The 17,954-nt window shown below is 36.6% G+C and overlaps 1 protein-coding gene across 1 annotated transcript in view; it reads left to right on the top strand.

Moving 5' to 3' along the window:
- Positions 1-17,954, top strand: part of PIAS1 (protein inhibitor of activated STAT 1) — a 119,480-nt gene that overhangs the window by 77,646 nt on the left and 23,880 nt on the right. The window contains exons 5-7 of the mRNA XM_044231254.1: positions 3,561-3,651; positions 4,291-4,425; positions 10,614-10,719. Coding sequence (XP_044087189.1) covers positions 3,561-3,651; positions 4,291-4,425; positions 10,614-10,719 — 332 coding nt within the window. The remainder of the gene's footprint in view (positions 1-3,560; positions 3,652-4,290; positions 4,426-10,613; positions 10,720-17,954) is intronic.

Below are 17,954 nucleotides of genomic sequence, written 5' to 3'. Positions count from 1 at the left end.
TATATTGAAAGTACTAGCTTTAGATGTTTGGGTGAGGGAAGACCTTCTCATATTTTTATCCAGTTTAGATTTTAATGTAGCAAGTCATGTACCATATATCTAACCTCCATTTTTGTTGCCATTGGTTGGTTGGGAAACTCCAGCTAGAGATAGCTTTAAATGATATGATGGTGTGAACTCTTTAGAACTACTCTGTTTATGAAAGTACAAAGAAAGGCCTTATCCGTATTGATGAGAAACTACTGTAAATGAGGAACTAGTACTTATGTTAAGTGTACAGTGTCTCATAGACTAACAAAACCAAAAACAGTCTAATTTGCTTTGTCCTGTATTTTAAATCATTAATTTAAAAACACTCTTCTAGATTTCATGAGGCATCTCTTGATAGTTTTGCAAAGACGAATGGAAAATTTTCCAGCATGGATTCACCGTTTCCCCTTACTCAGTTTCTTTCCTTAGCTCATTTTTTCTAAGGATATCTGAGAATTCTTTTTTGTTAATGTGTCTCTCTGTCTTATATAAACCATTTTATGCTACTCTTTTTACTCTTGGACTATATCCCTGTAGGAACCTAACTGCTCCACACTAGTCTTGTTGCAGTAGGGATAGAAGAGGAAGTTACAAGACCATTGTTTTCCTCCATAACCTAAAGTAGGAAGGATAAGTCAAACAGATAGCCACAGTCTCAGTAATTGGATCTGAAGTTGTATGTACAAATTATAATACATTAGGAGGTCAGAAAGGAGAGTAAAGCACCTGCTCATTGCTTTAGGGAATGATGTGAAAAACTCTGATCTTAAAAATAGAGTGATGAAAACAGTGAGAAAGCAGTGGAGAGGTTGAAGTCTTGATCTTACTATTCTTTAAAATTTTTATTTTTTTATTTATTTTTAAAGATTTTTTATTTATTTGAGAGAGACAGAGAGAGCATGAGCAGGTGGGAGAAACAGGAGGTGTGGGAGAAGCAGACTCCCGCTGAGCAGGGAGCCTGATGCAGGGCTCCATTCTAGGACCCTGAGATCATGACTTGAGCTGAAGGCAAACTCTTAACCAGCTGAGCCATCCAGGCACCCCTGAAGTCTTGATTTTAGAGGGCACTGACAAAGATGTTCCTGTATAAAAGGTATGTTATCCTCTGTCAGGGGCGGAACATGATAATGACTGAATAAATTAAAGGATTAAAAAGTATGATGCCTTCATAATAATATATTTTTGTAATTTTGCTTACTTCTGCATCCGCAGTTTTATTTTGTTCATACTGATATGTGACATTATTGTTTGGAAACATTGTTTTTCAAACCGTTGCTTGGAGCCACCCTTAGGGGTCTTGCCAGGTCTTCCCATTCCCTACCCACCCTCATTCCCTACCCACTCCCCCCAACCAGAGTAGTAGGGTCTTAAAAATAGAGTGATGAAAACAGTGAGAAAGCAGTGGAGAGGTGTTTGATCTATTTTGCATGTTTGACTTCTGGGTTAGTTTTCACTTGAAGAAAGAGTTCCAAGACTAAAATAGAGTTTGAAAACCGTAGTCTAGAACAAAAGATCTAGTTCTTGTCCTCAAAATTTTATATTAACATACATGCATTCTGTAACGCAGCAACAGGTATGGTTCAGATCCCAAAGGAATGTTTTTAAGCTGTAGATCAGCTCTCTATTTCAGAGGTTCTGAGACCTCTGAATCTTGGTGGTTAAAAATGGTTTAGCCATTTTCAGTTCAAATTCATCTCTAGAACTTGATGAAAAAAAGCCATTATATTTCATAATTGTTAGATGGTTGTGTTTTGATAAAATGGTTATTTTTCATCTTAACCCCCTTATCCTTGTTAAACTAGGTATACAATCCCCGTGTATTGTTGGGAATGTATACTTATTATCCCAATTATAAATTGTATCTAAAGCATGACAATAATTTGGTCAGGATTAGGGTCAGTGTTTTCTCTATTGGGTTCCTAGTCTGTTCTCATTTATGTACCTGTTTTCTTTTCCCACCACCATGAACTCCTTTACAGCAACTTTGTTATTCTTCCTCTTTTCCCTTTGGTTTGTTAAAGTGGCTTAGATTTTCACCTTTTACTTAAATGAATAGGAGTCAACTTGTCTTATAAATCATTCTTTTTCTGTAGCTTCAGGCAGCCAGAGTCCATGTTTTAAATTTATCATTGCATTGAACTAATTTATTAAAGAACTCTGTGGCATCCTTGTACTGTTGCAGTATAAAGGATTGTCCTGTGGTAGATTTTGCTGGGGTTAGAGATGATCCTGGGAGCTTTGACATCTTTATATTTTCATCTGTTTGCTGTGTATATTTCAAGAAAACCTTTGTAGATCAGTAATTCTTAACTCTTTTATGGGTCCCTTACCCTTTGAGAATCTGATGGAAGCTACAGATTGTTTCCCCATACAGATGAATGTATATATGTACATAGAAAACTGTCCAATTTGTGGATCCTTTCATACCCAGATTCTGTAGCTGGCAGGTCAAGACCCTACACCATAGATGCTGAGAGAAGATGTTTGTGTGTAATGAATATTTCACAGAATTCCGATAGGGTTCTTCTTTACATAAAGATGCTGTGAATATTCTATAAAGGTGGAATGAGCCAGGATACCTGGATGGCTTAGGTTGGTTAAGCATCTGCCTTCAGCTCAGGTCATGATCTCAGGGTCCTGAGAACAGGTTCCTGCTTCTCCCTCTGTCTGGCATTCCCCCTGCTTCTTTTATCTCTCTCTTTCTCCCTCTTTCATAAATAAGATCTTAAAAAAGTGGGTTGAGCCTTAGCTGTATATTGGGAATGAGGAAGTTATTAATATGTCTTAAATAGTACATTAATGATTTATTTCTTTATCTATGTAAGGATGAGCAAAGTGAGAATTTATAAATTATGTACCCATCCATAGTCTTCCTGAAAGATTATGCATTTAATTTAGAAACAAATGGTTTCATGAGTTTCTAAAATAGTATTTTAAATGTATGTGGATATAATACAAATAATGTTATTTTTCCACACCTTCAGTTCTCAGGGAATAATGGAGTACCTTGGCTTAGTGGATAGAATTTGGTTTGGGGGATGAACTTAACAGCATTTCAGTATATCCTGCTAAGAACCAAAAAATGACTTTTATAAGCAGATAAGTTTGGGAGCTACTGTGTATTACATCTCCCTCTTAGAAAGTTACAGTGCATGTTACCCTAGCTCTGGGATGTTCTATATTAAGGTAATTGAATTTTTTGAATCAGAATGTCTTAAATTTATTCCACCGCAGAGCCTTTTTTTTCCTCCCTAAAACGTGCTTAAGCAAATGATTGGCAATATTACGAAGACAACTGTAGGTTGATAACCATGATTATTGAAACTCTCTGTTGACAGAATTATTTATTTCAATTTGTTTAAATATGCTTATTCATCATGTGGAATATCTAGCTCTAGTAGTTTGTGTTGTTGTTAAGATTAGCAACCTTTTATTGATTGATTGATTAGCAACCTTCTAGATTAGCTATTGAATAAAAATATTGAGGTCATCCTTAATAAAGGAAGTTAAACTTGTTCTTTATTGTTTAGGTTTTGTTTATCAGAAACCAGTTGTCCACAAGAAGATCACTTCCCACCCAATCTTTGTGTGAAAGTGAATACAAAACCTTGCAGCCTTCCGGTAAGTTCTGAAAGCTGTTTTTTAAATGCATTGCCAACATAGTTATCAAATAAGTAATGACAGCTGTTGTCAGTCATAGTTTTTCATTAAGAAAACATCTTCATTTTGAACGTATATTCATGGAACTGTGTAAAACACTTGTAACAACTATGTATAATTAACAGCTGTAACGTTCGCTGTGGAGACAAAGTCTAAGACTTGGAGCTGAGTGTGGTAGTTCTAGTTTTATACTGGATTTTGAGAGATAAGAAAAACCTCAGAGGTACTCATGTGAATCCGGAAGCCTGTGGTAGAATAGGGGAAGAATGCTGTGTCTTAGAGAATCAGAGAGTACAGACTGTTACTGGTCACCTTTAAAATGTTCCTTATATACTTGCCCAAGCTCTTTATGAATTCATCCTGATTCTTAAGTTGAAGAGATTTGTAACTTTTGTTTGCCAGTATTATTCGCAGACTTACTATAATGAGACTGTAGGGGTGTTCAGAGAAATAATCCTGTAAATGTTGGCTTCTCTAATTTTTAATGAAAATATTCATATTCTAGTATATAGTTTGTGGGGGTTTTTTGTTTGTTTTAGTAATGGAAGTTGAAATGATTATGGAAATAATAAGTGGAAATAAATGATATTTCATCCTTAGGGTTATCTTCCACCTACAAAAAATGGTGTGGAACCAAAGCGACCCAGCCGACCAATCAATATCACCTCACTTGTCCGATTGTCCACAACAGTACCAAACACCATTGTTGTTTCTTGGACTGCAGAAATTGGAAGAGTAAGTAAATTTTATTTCTACTAGATGTTAGTATCATAAGGAAGGGTTAATCTCCATGGCTACCTGAGCTTATATGTAAATGATATTGTAAAACAAGTTGCAAAAGGATTTATTTCTGTCTCACAATGAATTTTCAACATGTTCCCATTTTTAAAAATGGGATCATGTGGTATTCATTGTTTTATAACCTGATCCTTTCACTCAGCAGTTTATCATGAACATCTTTTTATGGTATTACGTGTTCATCTGCATGATTTCTAACGGCTGGGTCATATTCTGGTATGAATATGCCATAGTTTAGTCTGTTCCCTGTTGTTGAGCAGTTCGTTGATTTATTGATTGATTGATTCATTGCTATTTCAAAGACCATCCTAATAGCTATAGCTTTGCAGACATACATCATAATTTCCTTAAATTCCCAGAAGTGAAATTCCTGAGTCAAAGGGCATGCAGAATTTAAAGAAATGTACACATTTATTCTCTGACTTTCAGTGTTTGTGTGCCCGTTGACCCATACCCTCTCAGTACTTTCATCTTCTTTAAAATCTTTACCAAGTTTGGTAGGTAAATAAAGGCACCATGTTGCTTTGATTAGTGCTTCTTTTATTACTGAGATTGTGAACGTATTTTGTCTGTTGTGATTTACATTTTAGAAGTATATCCATAATTTATTTCTCTGTTGCTGTTTTTTATATTCTTATTTATGAATTCTTTTTATATTATGATTTAACCTCTTTGACAGATTGCAAATATTTGTTTCCAGTTGTTTGCTTTTTACTTTTATTTATGTAGTTATTCAATATTTAGAGGACTTAAATTTTTATAGAGCCAGTTTTAACCTTTTTTTTTTTTTTTTTTTTTTTTTTTGGTAGTCTTTCCTTCTCAGTCCCAGTCAACTTTAAGTCTGTCTGCCCTTCCCAAGCTTACATAAATATTTGTTTATGTTTTCTTCTAGACTTTTGAGGTTTTCTTATTTTGCCTTTAAATAATCCATCGCAAGTTCTGTGTGGTATGAAATGAAAATTTACTTTCAGTTTTTCAGTAGCCAGTTGGTCTGATACCATAACTAAGTAAATGCTGATTCAGAAGTTCCCATTCCTATATATTTGATTTTTATTTATCCTGTGTGCATTTCTGAATTTTTTTTATATTGTTTTTTAGTCTTGCATTCTTTTTCTGGGACAATTTCAGAGTGTTTTTGATTATTTCAGTTTTATCATGTGAGCTCATGTCTGTTCGTTAATTCATTTGAATTTCATTGAATGCTTACTGTATGCCATGTACTGGACTGAAAACTGACAGTACCATAGCAAGAAAAGAAAGTCCTTATTCTTTCAGAGCCTGAGATCTGGGGCCAGGTGGTCACACACAAAAAGGTGAACATACTTACTGGAAGGGCTGTGAAGGATAGGTGTGCAATGAGTTAGAATATTTTAAAAGCTACTTTGAATTAGGGAGAGGTCAGGTAGGGCTTCCCTGAGGAAGTAGTGACTGAGCCAAGAGTTAAGAGGAGGATAGAAGGAAGCAGTTTCAGTGGAAGGTTCAGAGGATACAACCTGCACAAAAGCCCAGTAGCAGGGGTGAGCCTGGTTCTTTTCAGGAAACTGAGAGGGAGCCACTGGGCTTAGAGCAGAGAGTGGAGAAGAGCCGTGTACAGAAAGAAGTCGCAGAGTAAGAAAGGTCCAAGCCATGCGGGGCCTGTGAGGTACTGCTGCTAATGTTAAGGATAGTCTCTCTCTCTTTTTAAAAGATTATTTATTTATTTGAGAAAGCTCATGCTAGGGAGAGAGCACACATATGTGCCCACACGTGTGTGCCCAACCCAGCGGGGAGACAGAGGGAGAGGGAGAAGCAGACTCCCGAGGATCAGGGAGCCCGATGTGGGGCTGGATCCCAGGACCCTGGGATCATAACTGGAGCTGGAGGCAGGTGCTTAACCGACTGAGCCCCTCAGGCACCCCAAAGATAATCTCTTTTTAAGTGAGAATTTTACAGTAGTATATTTCTTTTTACAAAACGTCGTTCTTCAGAGTGGTAAGCAGTTTGAATGGAGGCCAAAATCATGCAGCATGGTCACCTCTTAGGGGAAAGCTTTTGCTAAAGTATTAGTGGAAGAGAGTGAGTATTAGCCTAGAGCAGTGGCAGTGGGGCTGGAGAGAAGTCGTGGGTCGGTAGGAGTGAGTGAGAAATCACAAGTAGGAGCCGAGAGAACCCAGAGATGTCAAGGATGATTCTTGGGTTTCTGGCTGGAATGAGAAGGTAAATGATAATATTATCGAGATAGAAGAAACACTAAAAAAGGATTGAGTGTAGGCGTGTTTTTTGTCTTTGTTTTGGAGGAAGGAGTGTTGGAAAACTAGATGGAGAAAATCATGAGTTCAGTTTTGACTTTGAGTTTGAGATGCCTGAGAGACACTCACAAAAAATGTGAGCTGAGGGTGAGGTGAGCTGAGGGTGAGGGAGGCCTTGAGGAGAGCAGAAGAGTAATTACAGAGAGGGAGCTGCATTTCCCTGCATTGCTCCCCAGATCTTTCTGGGAATTGGAACAAAATTGTTTTAAATTAGTATATTAAATTAAGGAGGATTAATTTATTTACAGTATTTAATATTTCCATTCCAGGAGCTGTATGTTTCTCCACTTATTCAGAGCTCCTTTTATGTTCCTCTGTCATTTAATAGTTTTTTTCCTTATAAATCTTCCATGTTTTTTATTAATTCCTGTGTTGATTATTGTTATAATTGCTGTTTTAAGTAATCTTTTTTCTATTATATTTTCTACTATATTTTGAAAAGATGAATCATTTTACAAATAATGATAATCTTAGTACTTATGTCATAATTTGTTTTTGTTCTGTTGTGCTGGCTAGAACCTGTTGTGCTGGCTAGAACCTTCAGAACAATGTTAAATAGGGGCGCCTGGGTGGCTCAGTGGGTTAAGCCGCTGCCTTCGGCCCAGGTCATGATCTCAGGGTCCTGGGATTGAGCCCCACATCGGGCTCTCTGCTCAGCAGGGAGCCTGCTTCCCTCTCTCTCTCTGCCTGCCTGTCTACTTGTGATCTCTCTCTGTCAAATAAATAAATAAAATCTTTAAAAAAAAAAAAAGAACAATGTTAAATAATGGGAGTGTTAGTGGACATACCCAACTTGTTTCTTACGAAAATGAGAATACCACTAGTACAAGTATTGATGTAATTAATTTTTGACAGAATTTAATTACATCAACAGTATATGCCTCTATTGCTCTTTTACTGGATATCTTTGTGAGATGTGGATTTTGAATTTTATCAGAATCCTTTTTGACATCTATCAAGATTATATTTTTTCCTTTGCCTAATTAATATGTTATGATTAGGTTTTTGAAATCTTTTTACATGTTTTACTTCTAGTGTATCTTAGGGTTTGCCTTTTTGTCTCCCTTATTGAAGAGGGTATTGAAAAATGTTTTTAGTTTTGTATTGTTTTTTTTTTTACTGTGTGTGAAACATATAGCCTACCAGGATGGTTACAATGAACTATGGAAGAAGTCTCAAACTGTGGCAGAGGATGGAAATGTGGTGCTGACATATAGCATTAAAGGAGAGAGGAAAGCTTTCAAATCTCAGAAGGAAGACAGTATGTTCAGTGATTTGAAGGTGATCTACTAGGTTAGATATTTGTATAGACCCCAATCTACAAGTTGGAGACCTTCTTTTTGAAGTAAAGCATTGAAAGAAAATTGTTCTTTACCAAAGCCCAGGAGATAATTTATTAGATTGTTTTTGTCACTACTTTTAATTCAACTTGTAAGGATACTCTGTAAGTTTGTGGAGGATTTCTTATTGTTTTGGGGATTAACTTAAATTTTTAGTTCCACTGAGAAATGTTAAAAATATATCTGCAAAGGAAATAGAAGAGTTAGTGTTTTAGCTAAAGCTAAGGTGGTAATCATGTTACAGTATATAAGTCTGTCAAATGAATATGTTATACTCCATAAACATACACAATGTTATATGTCAATTATATCTTTAAAACTGAGATCTAAAATAATAATAAAAATAATAAGTTATATAAAAATAATGTGTGTGTGTGTTTTAAAAGAAGAGCCAGTATAGTGCTTGAAGGAAATAAGTGAACTATATTGTAACTTATTATCCTACCTCAGGGTAATCATTGCATTTAGCATCTATTAAACTTTCATTGTTTATAGAAGAGTTATTTAGATACTAGTGTAAAGGACACTTCTTGAGAGATTATATCTTACTATGGAGAAGATGTCCTGTGAACTTGATAGACAGTTTTGAAGACTTTTGAGAAGGTATTTGACAAAAACATCAGTATAATGTAATATTTATGAGTAGTTGGAATTAAGCAGTACTTTGAAGGGTTAGCAGAAACATTATATTACCTACTTAGAAGAGATAGCATGCCACTGTGAAGGTTGGTGTTTTTTTGCTGCTGAATCTCTTTCAGGTGATATAAAATTGAATTCCATATTGTCAGTAAAGTGGTATTTGTTAATACCTGACAGACATTCTTTTTGCTGCTGCTACTTCTTTTTTTAATTTGGTTACATGTTTCAACTAGAGTGAACATACCTTTTCACTGAACTTGTAGTTGTGGTTTCTACTTGATCTCTCCTTAAAAAATTATAAAAAGCCTGAGGGGAGTTTCTAGTATTGAAGATTCAAGCTGTCAGTACATAATTTCACAGTGTTAATTAGCATTTCTCCAGTTTCTGTCATATTTGAAACATTAATCAAATAAATAATAAAGGTGAATAAATTTTTTCCCCCAAAGGAAGCCTTTTAGTTTTATTTTAGATTGGTGTCTTGTATGCTTTAAAATTTAGGCAATTTTACAGTTCCTTGTAAATTAGCTTTTCTGACACTTCATTTTTTTCTCCAGAAAATATGTAACACATGAACATGGATAGATTTCTGAACTCTAAATGAAAATTTGGCCTTGCAGAGGATACTGTAGGATGTTTTCTCTTGTTGTTAAAAGAGGAGAATGTATTTTTGAAAAGTCTGGAATTTGGTGAGGAGGGTCAAAGCCAACAGGGTGTGTTGTAGCAAGAACTGTTGAGAACTCTGCTAGCCTTGGTCATGAAGTCCACTGTTCTGACAGCCCTGTTCTTTCCTCTTGGGTTTTGTGCTAGCTCTCTCACCAAGCAGATGCACAATCTATCATGAGCACATGACGTATCTTTTTGTTCTTCCTTTTCATGAACCACTACTTAGAAAAATACTTATCCTGTCTCCTCTAGGCCTTCTGCGAGGTTTAAATTAAGTAGATAGTATATGTTAAGAGTGCTTCAGAAATTATATGTAGCTGTAATCTAAAAGGTGGCAGTAAGTATTTTTTCCTTTTACTTCTTTCCAAATCTCTTGATCTTCCTCTTGATCCCAACACCAGATAGAAAGTGGCCCTTCTTACTGCGATCTCTCTCCTACCCTTAATAAGCCTCAGCCCTCTTTTCTTCCTCTTATCTAGTCATGTACCCATCACTCCACTTCGGCTTTATTAATGTTTTCTTTGTTCCCTTCTCCTGCTACCATCTCCTCTACCAATCCTCTGTTGGTAATGGATATTCATCTCTTCATTTGCCAAACCAGCAGCTTCTCTTTGAGAATCTTTAATATTCCCGTTTTGTTTGTGTGTGTTTGTGATAATGGCCCATGTAGGGTCTTTTTGAAACTAGTTAGAAGTAAAAAGAGAGATTTGATGTATGGATTAGGAAGCCAATCTAATTTGTAATTTTTAAATAGCTACTATTTTAGATCTGTTACCCACTAAATATGGTTTATGGTGATTTTTTGACATCTTACTGGCCTTGGTTTATATTTTAGTTTTAACGGTGTTTTTTTATATAGGTGCTTCAAATTGATTAGCTTCAAGCATAGGTAGTCAGGTAATATAGAAGCATGACAGACCTGACTTTATTGCTTGAAAGTTGCAAAATTCTTTTACTTCTCTACACTTCCCTACACTTCCCTTTCCTTGTCCATAAAAGTAGATTTATGACCACCTCAGCAGCTTTTTGGTTAGGACTAAATTCTTGTTCATGAAAACACCTGGTAGTGCCTGGCCACACACAGTAGGTGTTTTAACAAGTGTTAGTTTTCTTTCCCTGTCATTGTGGGATTAAAATAGATGTACTATTTACTTATACATGTTGTTTTTCTGCATCTTTTTTTTTTTTTTTCCAGAACTATTCCATGGCAGTGTATCTTGTAAAACAGTTGTCCTCAACAGTACTTCTTCAGAGGTTACGAGCAAAGGGAATAAGGAATCCGGATCATTCTAGAGCTTTAAGTACGTATAATAAACTTATTTCATTTATGCAGCTGAACTATTTGGTAAAGGTTAGAGTAGTATATTTTCAATGAAAGAAATTTATTTCACTGGACCTTGTTATAGGGGATACAAAACACTGAAAACTTGTTTTCTGAATAAAGTAAATCAAAGCTTAGAGGTGGTTTTAATATCTTTGTTATGACCTATAGTCTCTATTTTACTGACCTTAAAGGTAACTTTGGTAAGCCAAGAAACGAATATGGAAGAATATTTTATGAAAACATCACAAAATAAATGTTTATGGAATTCTAGGAGACAGGAAGGAAACCTTGGCATGTATTTCATGAAAATTACTTTATATTTAAGGTTTATCCAGGAAGAATGTATATGAGTATGTGATGACTGTATCCCTGCATTAATAAAGTAGAAAGATAGTGGGATGGTAAAAATAATAACAAAGCAGTTTCTATTCATCAGTTATGTAAGCCTTGGACAAGTCACTGTCTTCTGAGTTTCAGGTTCCTCATATGTAACAAGAGGTTGTTACTACATGACTTCTAAAGTTCCTTCAAAGTCTGGGCTCATAGTTACGAATAACTAGATGGTTCATAGTGTTGCGTAGAATTTGAGATGCAGAAAGGTCTGCAGATTAACCATTCTGGCTTCAGTTCTTGGGGATGAAGGCCAGAGGTTAGCAGCCTTTCTCAGGAGGAGAACTAAGTTCTTCTGTTGTTCTCTTCTTTGTGACAGATAGATTCTTTATGGATGGATTCATGGATGGGGCCGGACACAGGGAAACAAAACTTTTACAGGCAAGGATTAGATAGCTCCTCTTTAAGGATTCTTGATGTGAGTTGATTAATGAAACCAACTCTCAGATTTGTAGTTAGGCACACTCTGATGAAAAGAACTAAAGTAGTAAGGCCAGCTTTCCTCTCACTTTCCTCTGTGGCATAGCTTTTATCTTATTATGCTAACCTATTTCTGTGCCAGAGTAAAAGATCCCACCACCTCTGACTAGTAGTATACCCTCAATAGGTCATTGAAGGACTTCTCTGCATTAAAAGAACCCTTTTTAAAATGCAAATAATCCTGAGTCAAGAGGAGTACACTTTTGGCTAATGTCTGTGTAGACATTCCTCAGAAGACTGGAGACCTAGAATGACAGCACTGGTTTGGGGTCTAGGGGAGAGGAAGCACCAGTGGGCAGGGACAAAGAAGAAAAGGGACAGACATCTGCTTTGAAGGAGAGTGCAAGAGAAGGAATTTTTTTTCCACACTTGCTGAAGTCCGTCCCTGGTCATTCTCTGGAGAATCTTTATATTTGCCATATAGCTATAGAATCTCATCTAATCAAAGAGTTACGGAATTATATGAGCTTGTGTAGAAAAAGTTAATACCAAGAAATAGGACAGATGAGAATGTTATATTTAATAATAATAATAGTAGTAGTAAGGCAAACCGTTTTTCCTCAAGCTGTTCACTCTTCTTCATTTGTAGTTGTAGCACCATCTGGAGGGAGAGTAGGAAGGTGAGCCTAGTATTATTTTATTTTCTGGAAGGAACCACTGTTAGTCACTATTCAGCAGCAGAAACTTCATAGTTCAAAGACTGTTTATTTCATATCTGATACAGTGTTGGAAGTGAAGAGTAGTAGCAGAGTGGGTGGGATTTTTGTGGCAGTTTATATCTTATCTTACTTATTGGCCTGGAGAACCAATAAAACATTAATTTGGATCCTACTAGTAAGACATTCATTGTAATTGATTAAAAAACAGATTGTATGCCTTTATACTATCTATAAAGAAATAACTTTCTGAGTAAATTAATTGTGTAATTAAAAGATTGTATAAAACAACTTGACAGAAGAAAACGTTGACAGGTTTTTCCAGATATTTTTGAAAAATAAGTTTGCCTAAAAGTATATTTACTGTAAGTCCTTCTTAATCTTATTAGTAAATTTTGCTGGCAGAGTTGTATTCATCAAATCATGTACTATTATGTTCCTGAAAGAATAAACAGTAATATTGAGACTTGTCACAAAGACATCTGCTCTGATTCTTTGGATTTCGATTTTTATCTTGTGATTTCTGCCTTTTTGTAGAGTTTGTCCCCTCTATCGCAAAGGCAAGCCTTCACAAATTTTTGGTCATGTTCCTGTCTCCTCTCCTTCTTTCCTGCAGCAGTCACTTTAAACCCTGGCCATAGTTTACTCAAACACTACTCCCCCTCTCTCAGGGTGCTACCCCTGCAAGAAAATTAGGGCTACAAGATGGGAATTCTCTCAAACGCCCATTTCTTCCTTAATCCTAGTGCCACCATAACTGCTTTTCACCTTATCTACACTTGTACCTATCCTTACTTACTCTCTTCAGTCTCAGGAGGAAATGTCCCTTTTTCTGCTCAGAGTTAATCTTTTATTCATTCATTCTTCTCATTCAAGAAATTATATTAAGAGTCTACAGTGTTCCAGGCACAGGAGAATATAGCATTAAACAAGACACACACCATCTCTGCATCCCTTAGAAGTTCGCAGTCTTGTGGGAAAGACAGAATTAAGTGATTGAATGAGTCATTAATGAATTACAGTTGTGACATGTGCCTTAAAGAAGAAAGACAGGGAATTCTGGAGGTAACAACAGAAGAACATAGTCCTCTCTGGTGCTGTGAAATTTAAGACAAGATTAGAAGGGTGAGGAGGAGTTAAGCCCCAAGATGAGAGGGGAATATGCCAAGAGACAGGCCAGTGGAGCTAGAGAAGAGGGAACAAAGGAGAACGATGGTCAGAGAGATAGCCTTGGGGTGAGTTCACATAGGTGGATGGTAGATACAGGTAGATACAGTTCATAAAGATAGATAATAGAATACCCTGAAAAGATTTTTAAGCAAAGTGACATGATCAGATTTGGGCAATAAGAAGGTTGCTCTGCCAACTGAATTGAAGAGAGGCTGGCCTGATACAATGGGTCCAGTTAGGAATCTGTTGTCCAGGGAAGAGGTGATGGTGTCTTGAACAGACATAATGGTGATGCTCATAGAGGTTGATGGCTTGAGAACTGGTGAAGGGCAGCAGTGGTGGCGGATTACACGTGGGGAGTGAAGGAAAAGGAGAAGTCAAGGAGCAGTTATATGATAGTGCCATTTGCTGAAACGGAAAACAGTTTGGAAAAGATTGAGATACAGAGGAAAGATCAGAATGTATGTTCACACTAGTATTTGAGATGTCTGAGACATCCAGGTGGAGATGCTCAGAAGCAGTGTTTTAAGACCTCGCTCATTTACCTGCTCTGTCCCTCTATGAACTCTTTCTGTTAGCCTTCCCCATCAGGTCTTTTTCATCCTTTAAAAAATATAAAAACAAGCTATTCTGTACTCTAGATAGAGCTCTGTGCCCCTCCTGTTGTCCTCATCCTACTTTCTTCAAAGAGCGGTCTACACTTGCTATCTACCTCCTCACTGCAACCCATTGTGCTCTTTTAACTCCAATCTTTCCACTGATGTCACTACTGACAATCCGATTGCCAAATTTAAACTTTCTTTCTAGTTTTCCTCTTAGATATTTTTGCTTCATTTCCTACCAACCACTTTCTCCTTGAAAGTCTCTTCTCTATTTCTTCTCAATTAGCTGCCTTCAGTGGATTCTCTTGAGGGAAGCATCTTAAATGTCTGTTTTCCTTGGGGTGTCATCCCTGGTCCACTTTTCTGCATACTTTACCTAGAGATGATCACATCTAGTCTTACAGTTTAAATTAGCATGAACTCTCCCAAACACCTTCATCCCAGACTTTCCCCTGAACTTCAAATATAGATATGTATAGGTAGCTAACTGCCTTAACTGGAACATTCCACTGGTTCCTCAGATTCAATTATTTAAAACTAAACTCAATGAATCCTATCAAACTTCCACCTTAAATATTTCTCATCCATCTTCTCTCTCTACCATTGCTGCCCTCATTTAAGTGCTCATATATTCTGCCTTTGTTTAAAAAACCTATTCTAAAATAATATATCCCTCTTCATTCTTGTCCCCTCTTCATATCTCTCTCCTGGTAGCAACCTGAGTGATTAATGCAGATCTAATCTTACTATTTCCTTGCAATTCCATAGCTTCTTAACATCGGTGAAGTAGAAACACCCAACTTTGTTAGCATGACAGATGCAGCTTTTCCTGAAGCGGCACCTGCTTACTACTTCGCAGGGTCATCTGAATTTACCCTTCTTCCTATACTTAAATTCCATAAATAACTAAATTCTTTTACGTACTGCTCTGCTAGTGTTGCTGTCTGTGCCTCTGAACTTCCCTCTTCTTTGCCTGACTCCAGTTATCCTTTGGGTTTCACTTTTTCCAGGAGGCATCTCAGCACCCCTGAAGTGGGGGAGTTGACTTTCAGCTAGCTCCCTGAATACATTTGCATTAGAGCACATTGCAGATGATCCCATTGAGTGTCTTTACTCTCCACTAGACTCTGAGTTCCTCTGGGCAGGAATTTACTCTTATTTATCTTTGTAATTCCTAGCGCACAGTTCTGGTGCATGGTAGATTTCTGTTAAGGTAGACTGATTAAAAGAGATGTAGAATAAAAATCTGGCATCTGTGCCTCTGTTTCCTTGCCTATAAAATGAAGTAGTGGCCTTAATGTGTTCAGGTGTTTACAGCCTTAAAGTTCTAAAAGGATGACTATAAAATAATCTGATATTAAGGAATGATAGAAATTATTAGAAATATTAGGGAAAAAAAGTAAACCACAAGAAATAGATCTGTGATGATTGAAGTATCATCCCTTTGCACTGACCCATGTGGTAGCTACCAGCATCATGTGGCTCTTGAGCTCTGAAATGTGGCCAGTACAACTGAGGAACTGAATTTTAAACTATATTTAATTTTAATTTTAATATAGCCACGTGTGACTGACTAGTGGCTAACTCATAGGTCATGACAACAGAGGTTTTTTAAGAGTAAATGTGGCTTGCTATAACTTTATTATAGGTCATATAATAAAATACTGTTACTACTGCCCTCATAGTGACACAGGAAAACTAATTCCCGGAAGACTTCCCACACATTGGTTGATGTTGCAGGGTAAATATTATGATTTGTCTTTATTTTTTACTCCCTTGCCCACACATCATAAGGATTTGCTTACTTTATTTTTCCTCACTTTCTTGTGATGAAATTTAACATGGTGACTCTCCCCCCTTTATCTTCTTTTTGGGGGGGTTATGTTTCTTGAAGTTTAGTTTACAAAAGTAAAAATTCATCTTTTTAATTGTATAGTTTAATGAATTTTATAGATGCATGGAATCCTGAACCACTGCCACAATCAAAATACAGAACATCCTTCATCCCAGAAAGTTCCCCTGTGGCCTCTGGCCATTCATCTCATCCCCTTATTCCCAGTTCCGTAACCATTGATGTGATTTCTGTCTCTGTAGTTTGTCTTTTCTAAAATGTCAACTGTCTGAAGTCCTGAAGCATGTAGCGTTTTATGTTTGGCTCCTTTAACTTAGTAAATGCTTTTGAGGCTTGTCCGTGTAGCTTGTTCTTCTTTAGTACTGAGTAGTTTTCTGTTTATCTGTACCATCATTTGTTTATCCATTTATCAATTAGTGGACAGTTAGGTTGTTTCCACTTTTGCATCATCACAAGCAAAGCTGCAAAAATATTTACATTTTGTGTATGGATATTCCAGTTTTGTAGACATATGTTTTTATTTCTCTTGGGTAAAGATTTAGGACTCAGATGGCTGGGTCACATGAAATGTGTATGGAAAACAGATTGGCAGTTTCTTAAAAAATGTATATGCCATTTGTGCATTCTTACCAACGATGTATGGGATTTCCAGTTTTTCTTCATCCTCAGTAGTGCTTGGTATTGTCAGGCTGCTTTGATTCTTGGCTGTTCTGGTCAGTGTTTAGTAATATCTCATTATAGTTTTAATTTGCATTTTCCTAATGACTAATGATATCTTTATAGCTGCTTTGAGGCAGTGTCTGTCCAGATCTTTTCCCCCTGTCTTTTTATAGTTTGTACTTTTTGTATACTGGGAAGTCTTTGCCTAACCAGGGTCACAAACATTTTCCTAGAGGTGTTGCTTTCTTCGTTCTTAGATTTAGTTATGCAAATTGTTTTTTAATTATGCAAATTATTTTGCATTAATTTGTGTATATGATGCAAGGTGAGGTTAGAGATTCATTTTCCTCATATACATACCCAGTTGTTCCAACATTTGCTGAAAAGACTACCTTTTTTGCCATTTAATTACCTTTCAAAAATCATTTGACCATAGATGTAGAGAATCTTATTTCTGTGATTTTCCATTTACCTATATGTCTATTCTTAGGGCAGTGCAACAGTCTTGATTACTACAGCTTGATAGTAAGTCTTGAAGTCAGGTAGATTCTTCCAACTTTGTTTCTCAGAATTGTTTTGACTAAATCAACAATTCTAAGTCAGATACATAAAAAGATGATACAGTATGTCAACTATACTTCAGTTAAAATAAGAGATAATTGATAGCAACCAAATAGAGTTTATTCCAAGAATATTAGGTTCATACAATATGACTGAAAATTAATCAGTATAATTCACCTCAGCAAACTAAAAAAAAAAAAGAAGAAGAAAGAAAAACAAATCATATGATCATCTCAACATCTCAATAGGTGTGGAAGACACATCTGGTTAAACTTCAGTATCCATTGTGATAAAACTCTTAGCAAAGTAGAAGAGAAGGGAACTGTTTCAGCCTTGCCCTTGAGATCTTTATATATCTATATATCTATATAGATACACACACACACACACACACACACACACACATTAAAGATTTTATTTACTTATTTGAGAGAGAGATCACAAGTAGGCAGAGAGGCAGGCAGAGAGAGGGGGGAAGCAGGCTCTCTGCTGAGCAGAGAGCCCAGGGCTAGATCCCAGGACCCTGAGACCATGCCCTGAGCCACTCAGACCTCCCCGCCCTTGAGATCTTAGCCAGCACAATAAGGCAGGGGAAAAAAAGCATACAGATTAGAAATGCATAAATAATTACTGTCTTTATTCAAAGATGATTTCATTGTCTATGTACAAAAAACATGAAGAATATTAAAAAGCTACTAGAGTGCAGATGCCTGGTGGCTCAGGCTGTGATCCGAGAGTTCTGGGATTAAGTCCCCCATCAGGCTCCTGGCTCAGCAGGAGTCTGCTTCTCCCTCTGCGTGCTGTTCTCCTTGCTTGTGCTCTCTCTCTCTCTATAGCTGAC

This window comes from Neovison vison, chromosome 13 (assembly GCF_020171115.1).
Source record: "Neovison vison isolate M4711 chromosome 13, ASM_NN_V1, whole genome shotgun sequence".
NCBI classification, from domain to species: Eukaryota; Metazoa; Chordata; class Mammalia; order Carnivora; family Mustelidae; genus Neogale; species Neogale vison.
Note: the sequence above shows the minus strand (reverse complement) of the source record. Positions and strands in the feature narration are given on the sequence as shown.